At 45.9% G+C, this 15,317-nt stretch overlaps 1 protein-coding gene across 1 annotated transcript in view; it reads left to right on the top strand.

The window, feature by feature from the left end:
* The first annotated feature begins 753 nt into the window (after window positions 1–753).
* LOC126209863 (uncharacterized) overlaps window positions 754–15,317 on the top strand; it is a 193,810-nt gene continuing 179,246 nt past the window's right edge. Inside the window, exons 1-2 of the mRNA XM_049938989.1 lie at window positions 754–758; window positions 7,568–7,742. Coding sequence (XP_049794946.1) covers window positions 754–758; window positions 7,568–7,742 — 180 coding nt within the window. The remainder of the gene's footprint in view (window positions 759–7,567; window positions 7,743–15,317) is intronic.

Raw genomic sequence — 15,317 nt, forward strand, 5'->3', positions numbered from 1 at the left:
CTCTACCCCTCCCATCCACTCCACTTCTTTCCAGCTAATCAAAATTCAAAATGACGGAGAAAATGAAATAATAAAAATAGAAAATAATGGAACTAGCCCAGTTGTGCTTTGTGACCCTTCCTCTCATGGGAGTCAGAGCATACTATTAAAATATCGCCAATGTCAAACATGAGCGTTATGGTGTGATATTTACGCAAAATTTCGTACACTTACCTACCTCCGGCGTAACATTAAAATGATGCGTAGGAATGACGCCATGATCAAAGGGATGCATTATTGCCGTGGTGTTTACAGAAAATTACATACGTATACAGACTCTGTCGTAGCACTAGAACGCTGCGTAAAAATGACACCAAGATATTTACATGAAATTCCGTACATGTATATATTCTGAATTAATGAGTGTAATATTGAAATTATGCGTTAAAACATTGACAAATTACATTATTTCCGCCGGCTGGGGTGGACGAGCGGTTCTAGGCGCTACAGTCTGAAACCGCGCGACCGCTACGGCCGGAGGTTCGAGTCCTGCCTCGGGCATGGATATGTGTGATGTCCTTAGGTTAGTTAGCTTTAAGTAGTTCTACGTTCTAGGGGACTGATGACCTCAGAAGTTAAGTCCCTTAGTGCTCAGAGCCATTTGAACCATTTTTTTACATTATTTCCTTGAAAATTACATACACATTCATTCCTGTCGTTTTTATCAGCGTCACGTTAAAGTGGTGCGTAAAAATTATGCCACGTTTACATAAAATGGCGTAAGATGTGTGCCCTACAATTGCGCCCCAACCGCCTCCCTCACCACCTAACACACACTACATGGTGTATCAGCTTCTCCCCTATCTTCCAATCAGAGCCTACTGTTTTAAGAGCCATAAAAATGAAACAGCCATTAAGAATGTAGCCCGATCTTGGGTGTGCTAAAAATATCCTGACGATCTTCCACACTCGCATTTACACAACGACTCCGTGTGATGCGTACTTCAGTATGACATTTGGTGCAAACGAGCAACATTGTTGAGGCGGGAAACAAACATCAATGTGCTCTCGAAGTTACATAACGGTATATTAATCGAAATCCCACATATATAGATACATTAAACAATAAAGTCACATAAAATATGGTTCTCATATACAGGGTGTTACAAAAAGGTACGGCCAAACTTTCAGGAAACATTCCTCATAGACAAATAAAGAACAGATGTTATGCGGACATGTGTCCGGAAACGCTTAATTTCCATGTTAGAGCTCATTTTAGTTCCGACAGTATGTACTGTACTTCCTCGATTCACCGCCAGTCGGCCCAATTGAAGGAAGGTAATGTTGACTTCGGTGCTTGTGGTGACTTGCGACTCATTGCTCTACATTACTAGCATCAAGCACATCAGTACGTAGCATCAACAGGTTGATGTTAATCACGAACGTGGTTTTGCAGTCAGTGCAATGTTTACAAATGCGGAGTTAGCACATGGCCATTTGATGTATGGATTAGCACGGGGCAATAGCCGTGGCGCGGTACGTTTGTATCGAGACAGATTTCCAGAACGAAGGTGTCGCGACAGGAAGACGTTCGAAGCAATTGATCGGCTTCTTAGGGAGCACGGAACATTCCAGCCTATGACTCGCGACTGGGGAAGACCTAGAACGACGAGGACACCTGCAATGGACGAGGCAATTCTTCCTGCAGTTGACGATAACCCTAATGTCAGCGTCAGAGAAGTTGCTGCTGTACAAGGTAACGTTGACCACGTCACTGTATCGAGAGTGCTACGGGAGAACCAGTTGTTTCCGTACCAAGTACAGCGTGTGCAGGCACTATCAGCAGCTGATTGGCCTCCACGGGTACACTTCTGCGAATGGTTCATCCAACAATTTGTCAATCCTCATTTCAGTGCAAATGTTCTCTTTACGGATGAGGCTTCGTTCCAACGTGATCAAATTTTAAATTTTCACAATCAACATTTGTGCGCTGACGAGAATCCGCACGCAGTTGTGCAATGACGTCATCAACACAGATTTTCTGTGAACGTTTGGGCAGGTATTGTTGGTGATGTCTTGATTGGGCCCCATATTCTTCCACCTACGCTCAATGGAGCACGTTATCATGATTTCATACGGGATACTCTACCTGTGCTGCTAGAACATGTGCCTTTACAAGTACGACACAACATGTGGTTCATGCACGATGGAGCTCCTGCACATTTCAGTCGAAGTGCTCGTACGCTTCTCAACAACAGATTCGGTGACCGATGGATTGGTAGAGGCGGACCAATTCCATGGCCTCCACGCTCTCCTGACCTCAACCCCCTTGACTTTCATTTATGGGGGCATTTGAAACTCTTGTCTACGCAACCCCGGTACCAAATGTAGAGACTCTTCGTGCTCGTATTGTGGACGGCTGTGTTACAATACGCCATTCTCCGGGGCTGCATCAGCGCATCAGGGATTCCATGCGACGGAGGGTGGATGCATGTATCCTCGCTAACGGAGGACATTTTGAACATTTCCTGTAACAAAGTGTTTGAAGTCACGCTGGTACGTTCTGTTGCTGTGTGTTCCCATTCCATGATTAATGTGATTTGAAGGGAAGTAATAAAATGAGCTCTAACATGGAAAGTAAGAGTTTCCGGGCACATGTCCACGTAACATATTTTCATTCTTTGTGTGTGAGGAATGTTTCCTGAAAGTTTGACCGTACCTTTTTGTAACACCCTGTATACCAATAAAGGAAACAAATTGAATCTGTTTGAATAAAAATGGAGGCTACTATTGCTAACAGAAAAAATAACCTTTTAGAGACAAAGGAAAAACATCACAAACATCACTGAAAGATGCGAAAAATAGACTACTTGACAAAAACGTGATGAATCCCCCAAGAAGAGGAGGAAACAAAATTGAACTTCACCAGCTGAGGGGGTGTGATTACAAAATCACGTCAGATTTACAGATAACAGGGTGATGTGAGCACACTTAACAGTATGACACTGCACTCAGTCTGACCTGGATGTACGCACTTATTGGGTTGGGAAGGACATCGTGAAGACGTGGTTCCCTTTCTGTGGCGAGCTGGGCCCCAACTTATGTTAACTGGTCCTTGATATCCTGGATATTGGCACTGGAATGGACTGAGTTGACGTCCAACTGGTCCCATATATGGTCCATTGGGAACAGATCAAGAGCATTGGTGGCCATGGGAGTACCTTGACATCAATGGCACCATAATACTGTGGGATGGGAAGTATACCACGAGGACGGACGGTGACCTGGAGTCATTTGTGAAGGCTCCCTACTCCCTGACGACAGGAGTAACACTACGAAGCGTCTCCAAAACGTTGACAGAATGTCGTGGTTGGTTGGTTCGTTTGGGGGAGGAGACTAAACTGCGAGGTCATTGGTCCTATCGGATTAGGGACGATGGGAGGGCCCTTTCAAAGGAACCATCCTAGCATTCGACTGTAAAAATATAGGGAAATCATGGAAAACCTACATCAGGATGGCCAGATGCTGGTTTGAACCACCATCCTCCAGAATGCGACCCATTGTGCTAACCACTGCGCCACCTCGCCCAGTGACAGAATTGGTCCCCTTCCCAGATCGCCACCATATTCTCTGACAATGGTCATCTGGGGTAGTAGAGAACTACAGATCAGTGCTGAACACAATACAACAGCATACATCAGCAGTGTATCATTCCCGGTCGCGTCATTACTCCATATGAAGTCATTTGTATTGTCGTGTAAATGGCAGCCTACACTAGTTCCCTAGGTCCGCCGACCGACCGAGGTGGCGCAGTGGTTAGCACAGCGGAGGTCTCGCATTCGGGAGGACGACTGTTCAATCCCGCTTCGGACCATCCTGATTTAGGTTTTCTGTGATTTCCCTAAATCGCTCCAGGCAAATGCCTGGATGGTTCCTTTGAAAGGGCACGGCCGACTTCCTTCCCCGTCCTTCTGTAATCCAATGAGACCAGTGACCTCTCAGTTTGGTCTCTTCCCCCAAACAACCAAACCAAACCTAGTCCCCCAATGCTAGCCTCCAAACAGTGGTGCAAGATGATGCGAAGTGTCACAGTGAGTCCGTTACTTGTTCTCGGATGGCAGCACTGGTGTGAAGGGGTTTCAAAGTGGCTGGTGAACAATATGGCGATGTCTCCTTTTGTCGTGAGATGTCGGCGATCTGAATCGTGATAAAGAGTATGCCTGCCCTCACGTTCCCATGCAGTCCAACATTGCCATGCACAGTTTCGTTGGCAATCCTGACATGAGCGTTGTCAGTGGACGTCGAAGGGCGTCCTGGACGAGGGTCGCCTTTAACTGTCGTCCGGCCATTTTTAAACCGTGTGAACCATTATTAACAGTGAGTACAGCTTAAGCACTCATCACCGTTCGCTTCCTGCCTCATGTGGTGTGTCTCTGTAAAGGTATCCTTGAGTTACACGCAAAATTTAAGGCGGGCGCGTTGCTGTTCTACCTCTGCCACCTCGAAATTCGCAATGTGTGCGACACAACGTCCCACTCAATACAGTACTGAACAATAATTAACTGACATACTACAATGAAACTTCCGGCAGCTACACATTAAATGCAGGGATGCCAACCGCTTTTCTCTCCAACACGCCATTGGCGCGAAACTACGAATGTCCTAGATTTTTTTAACAGTCTTCTTGTATGTAGGTCTGGTAACAACACTAAACATTAATATACTAACAAGGGAACATCCCCATCGCACCCCCATCAGATTTAGTGATAAGTTGGCACAGTGGATAGGCCTTGAAAAACTGAACACAGATCGATCGAGAAAACAGGAAGAAGTTTTGTGGAACTATGAAAAAATAAGCAAAATATACAAACTGGGTCGTCCATGAGTAATATATGCAATATTAAGGGCAGTATGAGCCGAGGAGCGCCGTGGTCCTGTGGTTAGTGTGAACAGCTGCAGAACGAGAGGTCTTCAGTTCAAATTTTCCCTCGACCGAAAATTTTAACTTTTTATTTTCAGTTTATGTGAAAAACTCTTATGTTTTCATCACTTTTTTTGGAGTGATTATTACATCCACAAGAAAACCTAAATCGGGCAAGGTAGAAGAATCTTTTCACCCATTCGCCAAGTGTACTAGTTAGGTGGGTCGACAACATATTCCTGTCATGTGACGCACATGCTGTCACCAGTGTCGTATACAAAATATCAGACGTGTTTGCCTGTGGAGGAATCGGTTGACCTATGACCTTGCGATCAAATGTTTTCGGTTCCCATTGGAGAGGCACGTCCTTTCGTCAACTAATCACACGGTTTTGCGGTGCGGTCGCAAAACACAGACACTAAACTTATTACAGTGAACAGAGACGTCAATGAACGAACGGACAGATCATAACTTTGCGAAAATAAAGAAAGCAAAATTTTCAGTCGAGGGCAGATTTGAACCAAGGACCTCTCGTTCCGCAGCTGTTCACGCTAACCACGGGACCACGGCGCTCCTCGCCTCACATTGCCCTTAATGTTGCCTATCTTTCGCATGGACGACCCAGTTTGTATATTTTGCTTATTTTTTCATAGTTCCACACAACTTCTTCCTGTTTTCTCGATTGATCTGTGTTCAGTTTTTCAAGGCCTATCCACTGTGCCAACTTATAACTAAATCTGAGAGGGGTGCGATGGGGATGTTCCCTTGTAAGCAATCTGGTGGCCCCACTCCCTGTCACAGAGAACTGCAACTGTAACTACTTACTTACCTGCCGATGGTCGGTTGGTTACCAAGCTACACTAATGTCCGACCAATCCTTCTGGGTGCTTCATTCTTTTTGTCAGACAGTGTGTATCTCACGTATCAGCTGATACAGAAAAAATTATGTTGGTTGCATGAAAATTGGACTACTAATCCAAAAAGAACAAAAGAAAGACCTCTTACATAACAAAATAGATTAAGAAATAGCTCAGAATCATGCCAAACAAATTATGAGATTCAGTGAAGTGGTGAAAGTCGTGGGACATCTCCTAAGATTGTGTCAGACCTCCTTTTGGTCGCTGTAGTCCAGTAACTCGACGTACCCGCCAGGGTAGCCGAGAGCGCTAACGCGCTGCTTCCTGGACTCGGGTAGGCGCGCCGGCCCCGGATGGAATCCGCCCGGCGGATTAACGACGAGGGCTGATGAGCCGGCCAGCCTGGATGTGGTTTTTAGGCGGTTTTCCACTTCCCACTAGGTGAATACCGGGCTGGTCCCCATGTTCCGCCTCAGTTACACGGCTCGCAGACATCTGAACACTTTCGCGCTATTCCATGGATTACACGACGCAGATAGTTGGGGTACACTAATTCCATCCCGGGGGGTAGGGGGTGGCAGCAGGAAGGGCATCCTGCCAAATCTGATTAACGATGGCTGACCCTGCATAACTGTGGGACAAGGCTCAAGCGATAGATAGTGCAGTAACTCGATGTGGCATGAACTCAACAAGTCGCTGGAAGTCCCCTGCTGAAATATTGAGTCATGCTGCCTCTACACCCATCCACAAATGCGAAAGAGCTGCTGGTGCACCTCTTCTGCACTAGCTGATCTCTCGATTATGTCCCATAAATGTCAGATGGAATTCATGTTGGTTCATGTGTGTGGCCGAATCATTCGCTCAGATTTCCAGAATGTTCTCCAAACGAATCCCGAACTGTTGTGGACCAGTGACATGACGTATTGTCATCCATAGAAAATCCATCTTAGAATGGCTCCAAATGGTCTCCCATTAGCCGAACACAACCATTTCCAGTCAATGATCGGTCCAGATGGACCAGACAAACCAGTCCACTCCATGTAAGTACAGAACACACCATTATGGAGCCATGACCAGCTTGCACAGTGCCTTTTCGACAACTAGGCTTGCCTTATGGGCTCTGCACCACACTCGAACCATACCATCAGTTCGTACCAACTGAAATAGGGACTCTTCTTGCCTAGACCACCGTTTTCCAGTCGTATAAGCTCCAATTGATATCACAAACACAGGAGAGACACTGTAATCGATGCAGTGCTGTTAGAAAAGGCACTCGCTTCGGTCGTCTGGTGGCAGACCAGTTAACACAGAGTTTCTGGACACTCTCGTAACGGATACGTTCGTCGTACGTCCCACATTGATTTCAAGCAGTGCGTCTCTTTGTTAGCACTGACAAAACTACGAAAGCGCTGCTGCTTTCAGTCGTGTGCTGTCTGTGGAGAGAGGTAATGCCTAAGACTTGGTATTGTCGGGACGCTCTTGACGCAGTGGATCGCGGAATGTTGAATTTCTTAATGATGTCCGAAATTGAATGTCCCATGCGTCTAGGGTCAACTACCATTCCACGTTCGGTGTTTGTTAATCCCTGTCGTGCGCTCATAATGACGTCAGAAACCGTTTCACAAGAGTCACTAGGGTACAAATGACATTACGCTTTTACTCTGCTTGCGAATTATGAATTAAATGAGTTTGTTGTCTGTTACGGTGATGTAAACATTTTAAACGCTACAGTTAATGTAGGAAAATTTTGTAAAAGCAAAAGAACAAAAAAATGCGGTGTAATAGGTGTGCATGTTTTGGTGTGTGGCAGTGTCTCCGGCTTCTGGACGCGCCTCGTGGAGGAGGAGGCGGCGGCTGCAGCGTCCGGGTGGGCGGTCGGGGGAGGCGTGCCTGGGGGCGGCGCGGGCATGCAGCCGCTGACCAAGCTGCGGCGTTCGGCGGGCGCCGCCTCTGGGGCTGAAGACGACGCCGTACGGCAGCAGCAGGTGAGGCAAGAACAAGTAGAGTGCTCACTCCAAAACAAGTGCAAGTAGGGCGCTCACTCCAAAACAAGTACAAATAGAGTGCTCACTCCAAAAAAGTGCAAGTAGAGTGCTCACTTAGCAACAAGTGCAAGTAGGACACTCACTCCAAAACAAGTGCAAATATAGTGCTCACTCCAAAACAAGTGCAAATATAGTGCTCACTCCAAAACAAGTACAAATAGAGTGCTCACTCCAAAACAAGTGCAAATAGAGTGCTCACTCCAAAACAAGTGCAAATAGAGTGCTCACTCCAAAACAAGTGCAAGTAGAGTGCTCACTTAACAACAAGTGCAAGTATGGGACTCACTCCAAAAAACGTGCAAGTATGGGACTCACTTCAAAAAACGTGCAAGTATGGGACTCACTTCAAAACAAGTCCAAGTAGAGTGCTCACTTAGCAACAAGTGCAAGTAGGACAATCACTCCAAAACAATTGCAAATAGAGTGCTCACTCAAAAACAATTACAAATAGAGTGCTCACTCCAAAACAATTACAAATAGAGCGCTCACTCCAAAACAATTACAAATAGAGCGCTCACTCCAAAACAAGTGCAAATATAGTGCTCACTCCAAAACAAGTACAAATAGAGTGCTCACTCCAAAACAAGTGCAAATAGAGTGCTCACTCCAAAACAAGTGCAAGTAGAGTGCTCACTTAACAACAAGTGCAAGTAGGACACTCACTCCAAAAAACGTGCAAGTATGGGACTCACTTCAAAAGAAGTGCAAATAGAGTGCACACTTCAAAAGAAGTGCAAGTATAGTGCTCACTTAGCAACAAGTGCAAGTAGGACAATCACTCCAAAACAATTGCAAATAGAGTGCTCACTCCAAACCAAGTGCAAATAGAGTGCTCACTCCAAACCAAGTGCAAATAGAGTGCTCACTCCAAAACAAGTGCAGTTAGGGCACTCACTCCAAAACAAGTGCAGTTAGGGCACTCACTCCAAAAAAAGTTCAAGTAGGGGGCTCACTCCGAAACTAGTACAAGTAGAGTGCTCAGTTCAAAACAAGTGCATCTGATTTACATGTGTCTGATATTTTTGGTTTGTTTATTCAGTCATGAGAGCCAAAATGACATTTTTGCAGATAGCGTATATCCCTTTCAACTGCATCACGCCACTACGCAACTGAGGCCTGTATAACTGCATGGTAGAAGTCGAGGACTGGACATTTGGACCACTGCTTAGCAGCGTACACAGGGAACTGTCTTTTTCCAACCTTGTTCTGCGAAGGGATTTATACAGTTTGCTGAACAGGCAGCAGATCAGGGCTATAGGGCAGCTGTTTCAGTGTCGTCCAAGCAAGCTTTGTACTCTCATTAGTGGTTATCTCGCTGACAGGTGGTTGGGCATTATCTTACAGCAGCAAAACATTGTGTTTTTGCAGAAGTTGTTGAACATGACACATTGGAGCCCAAAACTTTTTAAGTGGTGCCACATATGTCTCGTCAGAACGGATAGTGTCTGCAAGTGTCTGAATCAGAAAATATTGTAGCTATCACTTTTAGTCTTTTGCATACATCAACCCACAGCCGTTCCACATTTCGTAAGGGAACTTCTCCTGGGTAGGTTGCTTTTCTTTTTGAATTAAAGACTTCATATCGTGCTTTCTGCTATAAGCTATTTCGCTCTTTTGGGCATTTTCAAGCTACCTCCATCACAGTGAAAAACTGTGATGACGTATGTTATTTACTACTCATTCCTGTGGAGGAGGTTTACGTACTTACGAACGTCGTGGTACAGGGCACAACACAGATGTGAATTCCGTGTGCAGAATGATAAAAGCGCAACAATTCTGGGATCTTCGTCGCCATGCCAAGGTTACCAACGGACTTTGATGTGACACGCTATCACAGTGACAAAGAGCCCCATAAGGGTTGGACTTGGCAAGATGACAAGCCCCTGGCCTCTTCATACACTTATTAAGGATCATCAAACCGGACTTTCATGCATGTATGTGTGTGTGAAATCTTATGGGACTTAACTGCTAAGGTCATTAGTCCCTAAGCTTACACACTACTTAACCTAAATTATCCTAAGGACAAACACACACACCCATGCCCGGGGGAGGACTCGAACCTCCGCCGGGGCCAGCCGCAGAGTCCATGACTGCAGCGCCTTAGACCGCTCGACTAATCCTGCGCGGCTGCATGTATGAAATCTGAATTTTCATACATAAAAATTAATGTCATTTCGCTACCATGTGACACTGTCATACAATGAATGTATGTACATGATTGGGAGTAGAATGCATGCATATCATTTTTCTGTTCATTTCACGTAGGAGATGAGCGGGAAATTTTGGGCGTTGAGGATGCTCCAAGCACTATGGGACTTAACATCTGAGGTCATCAGCCCCTAGACTTAGAACTACTTAAACCGGACTAACCTAAGGACATCACACACATCCATGCCCAAGGCAGGATTCGAACCTGGACCGTAGCAGCAGCGCGGTTCCGGACTGAAGGGCCTAGAACCGCTCGGCCATAGCGGCCGGCGCTGTGAGGAGGTCAACTGCTGACAATAGCAGGGAATGGTCAGATGGGGTGGGGGGGGGGGTGGGGGGACACGTCCTGTCACCTGTCACTGGGAAATGCAGACGGAGTACCGAATCGCCCATGCCTGGTGCAGTTCTCAGTGGACAGCGCGACGAATGCTCGATGTTTCTATAAAGGCTGTGTCAGTTGTATCACCAAAGCTTCGTGTTTTGGGAGAAACACGCCAGCTCAGCGGCATAGCTGTGCTATTGCAATACTCTGCTCGACTATTACGTCAGCACCCGTTGGCAGTCACTTTTGGGAACTGGCGAGAAGGAATGGTATTGGCGCCTAGGTTGATGGGAGTACGGTAGTGCGAGCCTAGACGAATTTGTTGCAAGGCTATAACTGACGAAAGCTTTGTTCATCGGCGACGGTTGGCCAAAAATGTTCAAATGTGTGTAAATTCCTAAGAGACCAAACTGCTGAGGTGTCGGTCCCCAGACTTACAAACTACTTAAACTAACTTATTCTAAGAGCAATACACACACACCCACACACACGCCCGAGGGTGGACTCGAAACTGTGACGGGAGGGGCCGCGCAATCCGTGACATGGCGACTCAAACCACGCGGTCACTCCGCGCGGCACGATTGGCCGAGTGCTGGCACAGTGAAAAGGCCGCTGTCTAGACGGTGGCAGAAGTGATTTTGGGGAGTCAGCCGAGTACCTTGCCATGCTACTACAGAGTAATTTCATTCGCGGTTTTACCTGTTCTTAGCTTCTTTTTCGCACTCGTACTACGATCGGCCACCAAGGCGGAGCCTGTTTCCATGCAGCGGCCGACCATGAATAGCAGCCGTCATCAGCACGCCGGCGTGAGCCACACTTTCGGTAATACACGCAATTTCGGCTCGCAGTTCTCGTTGATTTTTCAGCCGGCCGAAATTCGAATCAAGGTTTCTCAACGTTGCCTCCTTAGATGACATCGTGGTACCGCATCCGATTACCGGCTTATTTATCGATATTGTACATTTCACCTGTTCTCTTCGCTCACCTTAGAGAAGCACACTGAATTCCACGCGATGTCGTTTGTAGAAGGTTCTTACCAACACCTCTATCAAGTGAGGACTATTTACATGTTTGGTTTATATTAATATACATGGTTGTTCCTTGTACAAATTCAAGATCAACTTTGTGTTATGTATAAAGAAAATAAATGTAACAGTAAATTTAATAATTTTTTCATAATGTGGGGCCACAGTCGTAATATACACTCCTGGAAATGGAAAAAAGAACACATTGACACCGGTGTGTCAGACCCACCATACTTGCTCCGGACACTGCGAGAGGGCTGTACAAGCAATGATCACACGCACGGCACAGCGGACACACCACGAACCGCGGTGTTGGCCGTCGAATGGCGCTAGCTGCGCAGCATTTGTGCACCGCCGCCGTCAGTGTCAGCCAGTTTGCCGTGGCATAGGGAGCTCCATCGCAGTCTTTAACACTGGTAGCATGCCGCGACAGCGTGGACGTGAACCGTATGTGCAGTTGACGGACTTTGAGCGAGGGCGTATAATGGGCATGCGGGAGGCCGGGTGGACGTACCGCCGAATTGCTCAACACGTGGGGCGTGAGGTCTCCACAGTACATCGATGTTGTCGCCAGTGGTCGGCGGAAGGTGCACGTGCCCGTCGACCTGGGACCGGACCGCAGCGACGCACGGATGCACGCCAAGACCGTAGGATCCTACGCAGTGCCGTAGGGGACCGCACCGCCACTTCCCAGCAAAATAGGGACACAGTTGCTCCTGGGGTATCGGCGAGGACCATTCGCAACCGTCTCCATGAAGCTGGGCTACGGTCCCGCACACCGTTAGGCCGTCTTCCGCTCACGCCCCAACATCGTGCAGCCCGCCTCCAGTGGTGTCGCGACAGGCGTGAATGGAGGGACGAATGGAGACGTGTCGTCTTCAGCGATGAAAGTCGCTTCTGCCTTGGTGCCAATGATGGTCGTATGCGTGATTGGCGCCGTGCAGGTGAGCGCCACAATCAGGACTGCATACGACCGAGGCACACAGGGCCAACACCCGGCATCATGGTGTGGGGAGCGATCTCCTACACTGGCCGTACACCACTGGTGATCGTCGAGGGGACACTGAGTAGTGCACGGTACATCCAAACCGTCATCGAACCCATCGTTCTACCATTCCTAGACCGGCAAGGGAACTTGCTGTTCCAACAGGACAATGCACGTCCGCATGTATCCCGTGCCACCCAACGTGCTCTAGAAGGTGTAAGTCAACTACCCTGGCCAGCAAGATCTCCGGATCTGTCCCCCATTGAGCATGTTTGGGACTGGATGAAGCGTCGTCTCACGCGGTCTGCACGTCCAGCACGAACGCTGGTCCAACTGAGGCGCAAGGTGGAAATGGCATGGCAAGCCGTTCCACAGGACTACATCCAGCATCTCTACGATCGTCTCCATGGGAGAATAGCAGCCTGCATTGCTGCGAAAGGTGGATATACACTGTACTAGTGCCGACATTGTGCATGCTCTGTTGCCTGTGTCTATGTGCCTGTGGTTCTGTCAGTGTGATCATGTGATGTATCTGACCCCAGGAATGTGTCAATAAAGTTTCCCCTTCCTGGGACAATGAATTCACGGTGTTGTTATTTCAATTTCCAGGAGTGTATGTCTTTAAGTCAGTACAGCCATTAGACTATTTTTTTATTTGCAGTGTTACATTTACACGACCATTATTTCGGCTTAAAATGCCATTATCAAGTATTTTAATGTTATACAGTGTCTAAGATGGCATACTGTCGTATGTAAAATACTCTATTAGACACATCGTGTAAGGGTAAATAATTCTGGTAAAATCCTACTGCTTTATCACTGACTATCCCCCTTGCCTCCTGAGTTGCCCCTTAGAAAATGTGTCGAATAGTGTATTTAAATACGACAGTATGGCATCTTAGGCACTGATAACATTAAAACACTTGATAATGGCATTTTAAGCCGAAATCATGATCGTGTAAATGTAACACTGGAAATTAAAAAAAGTCTAATGGCGGTACTGACTTTAAAGTAACTAAATTTGTAGGATGGCATTTATCTGTTAAACGATCACACTGACCACAATCCTTTGTCCATCATCATTTTTGGAGGGAAACTTCTATTAGTTAATGAACAAATCACACAGGAGGCTAACCACCTCACATGGGATTTATATGAGGGCTAGAACGCGATTGCGTTACACACCTTGTGCAGATTCAGTATTAACCCACTTGGGTGTGATTTGCATGACATCATGATTCTGCCCCTTAACTTTCTTATCAGTTAAGGCTTTCGTGACGGCAAACACGCTGCTAGTTTCCATCTTTTACAATTTTACATACAGAATCCACATGTCTTGTGCCCGTAACCACCACGTTGATATATAACCCTTATTAGGGTACCATTACACAGAGCTCCACCACACTATGGAAGATGAGATACGTGATAACACTTTTCACTGTGATGCAAGTAACTTGAAACTGCCCAAGCGGACAGAATTAACTAATAGCGGAATAGCATGAAATAAGGTGTCTATTTCAAATATAAAAACAGACCATGACTTCCCTCAAACCATCACTTTTCTTGGGGAAGTTCTGCTTTTCAGTTTCTTCTTCTCCAGTTCAGAGTGATGCAACCAGGTGTCGCCTCGCGTCACAATTCTTGCAAGGAAGCCATCGGAAGAATTCTTGTATGTTGAAAGATATTGTCTTTCGTGTATGTTTGCGGATGTCCGTCAACATGACCAGGACCCACTATAACACAAATAAGATGAAAAAAATAGCGAAGTGAAACTAAGCAGTTGAAAGTGATGTGCAGTGTAGATTATTAAGCCTTTCCATTACCTAAACGGTGGTCTTCAAGACGTATGATCAGTGCCTAATAGATACAGCGGAAAACTGGCATGCAGACTTCTGCGTTCAGACATTACACTAGCTGACACAAAATTTCATCGTTTTGGTTACAAGATGATAACGAGGACAATATTAAAGTCCCTAACACTGTTCTGCTTTGCTCCCTTTATCTTCACTGCTTATCTGGAGGTGTTTTAGCTCACCTGGCATTTTCTATAGATGTCTCGTGGATGCCGTTTGTAGATATTGAGTTCTCCGATGGATTTTTCCTGTCAGCAGGTCGCGAGTTCGTTGCACCTATTGTAACCTCCCCACAATTAAATTTAAAAGTCAATATTTGAATGTTAACGAGAATAGAGCCAAGTGTAAGCTCCCCAGAGAAATTTAAAAATAATATTTTAAATGTGAATAGACATAGAGCTAATTGTAACCTCCCAGCAATTAAATTTAAAGACAATGATAATTAAATGAAAAATAATAGCAATCTGACCCAAGTATAAGCTCCTCACAAAAATGAAAGTCAATTCAATGATAATGAAATCTCAGTCACAATAAAAATGCAAATAGACCGAAATGTCGATCTTTAGGCCCTGTTCAATAATTAAACTCAAATTATTACCTCAGTAAAACTGCATCTGCTCTAATTTTTCGCCATAGCTCGAAGGAAATGCATTGCAAAAATTTTGAATTTAATGGAAACTTTTCTTTAAGGAACACCAAGGGAAATATTTCTTTCAATAAAATTTTTGTTTTGTTAAAATGCTTGGTTTGAAAACAAATTATTATTTGGGCGATTGTTGAACAAATTAGTTACAGTTAATTTACATTACATTATCAAATGTGCGCAATGCTGCTTCATTACCTTATTTAAAATATATACCTTGTCCCGAATCTTGACCAGAGTGCCATGTCGACGTCTATCACAGACTACGTCATCTCGCATGCACTACTACTCTCGAACTAGACCGCAACTGCCTCGCAACAGAACTGAACTCTCGCGCGGTCAAGCGCAGACTAGGAACGACAAATAGCTCTCTGGCCAGAGACTCTGCAATGCCTCGCCATCGCTGCTACCGAGTACATACGCGTTTCACTATATTGAATGAACGAACAGTGCTGCACAACAAAATCCAAATTATGACT

Source organism: Schistocerca nitens, chromosome 10 (genome assembly GCF_023898315.1).
Source record: "Schistocerca nitens isolate TAMUIC-IGC-003100 chromosome 10, iqSchNite1.1, whole genome shotgun sequence".
NCBI lineage: Eukaryota > Metazoa > Arthropoda > Insecta > Orthoptera > Acrididae > Schistocerca > Schistocerca nitens.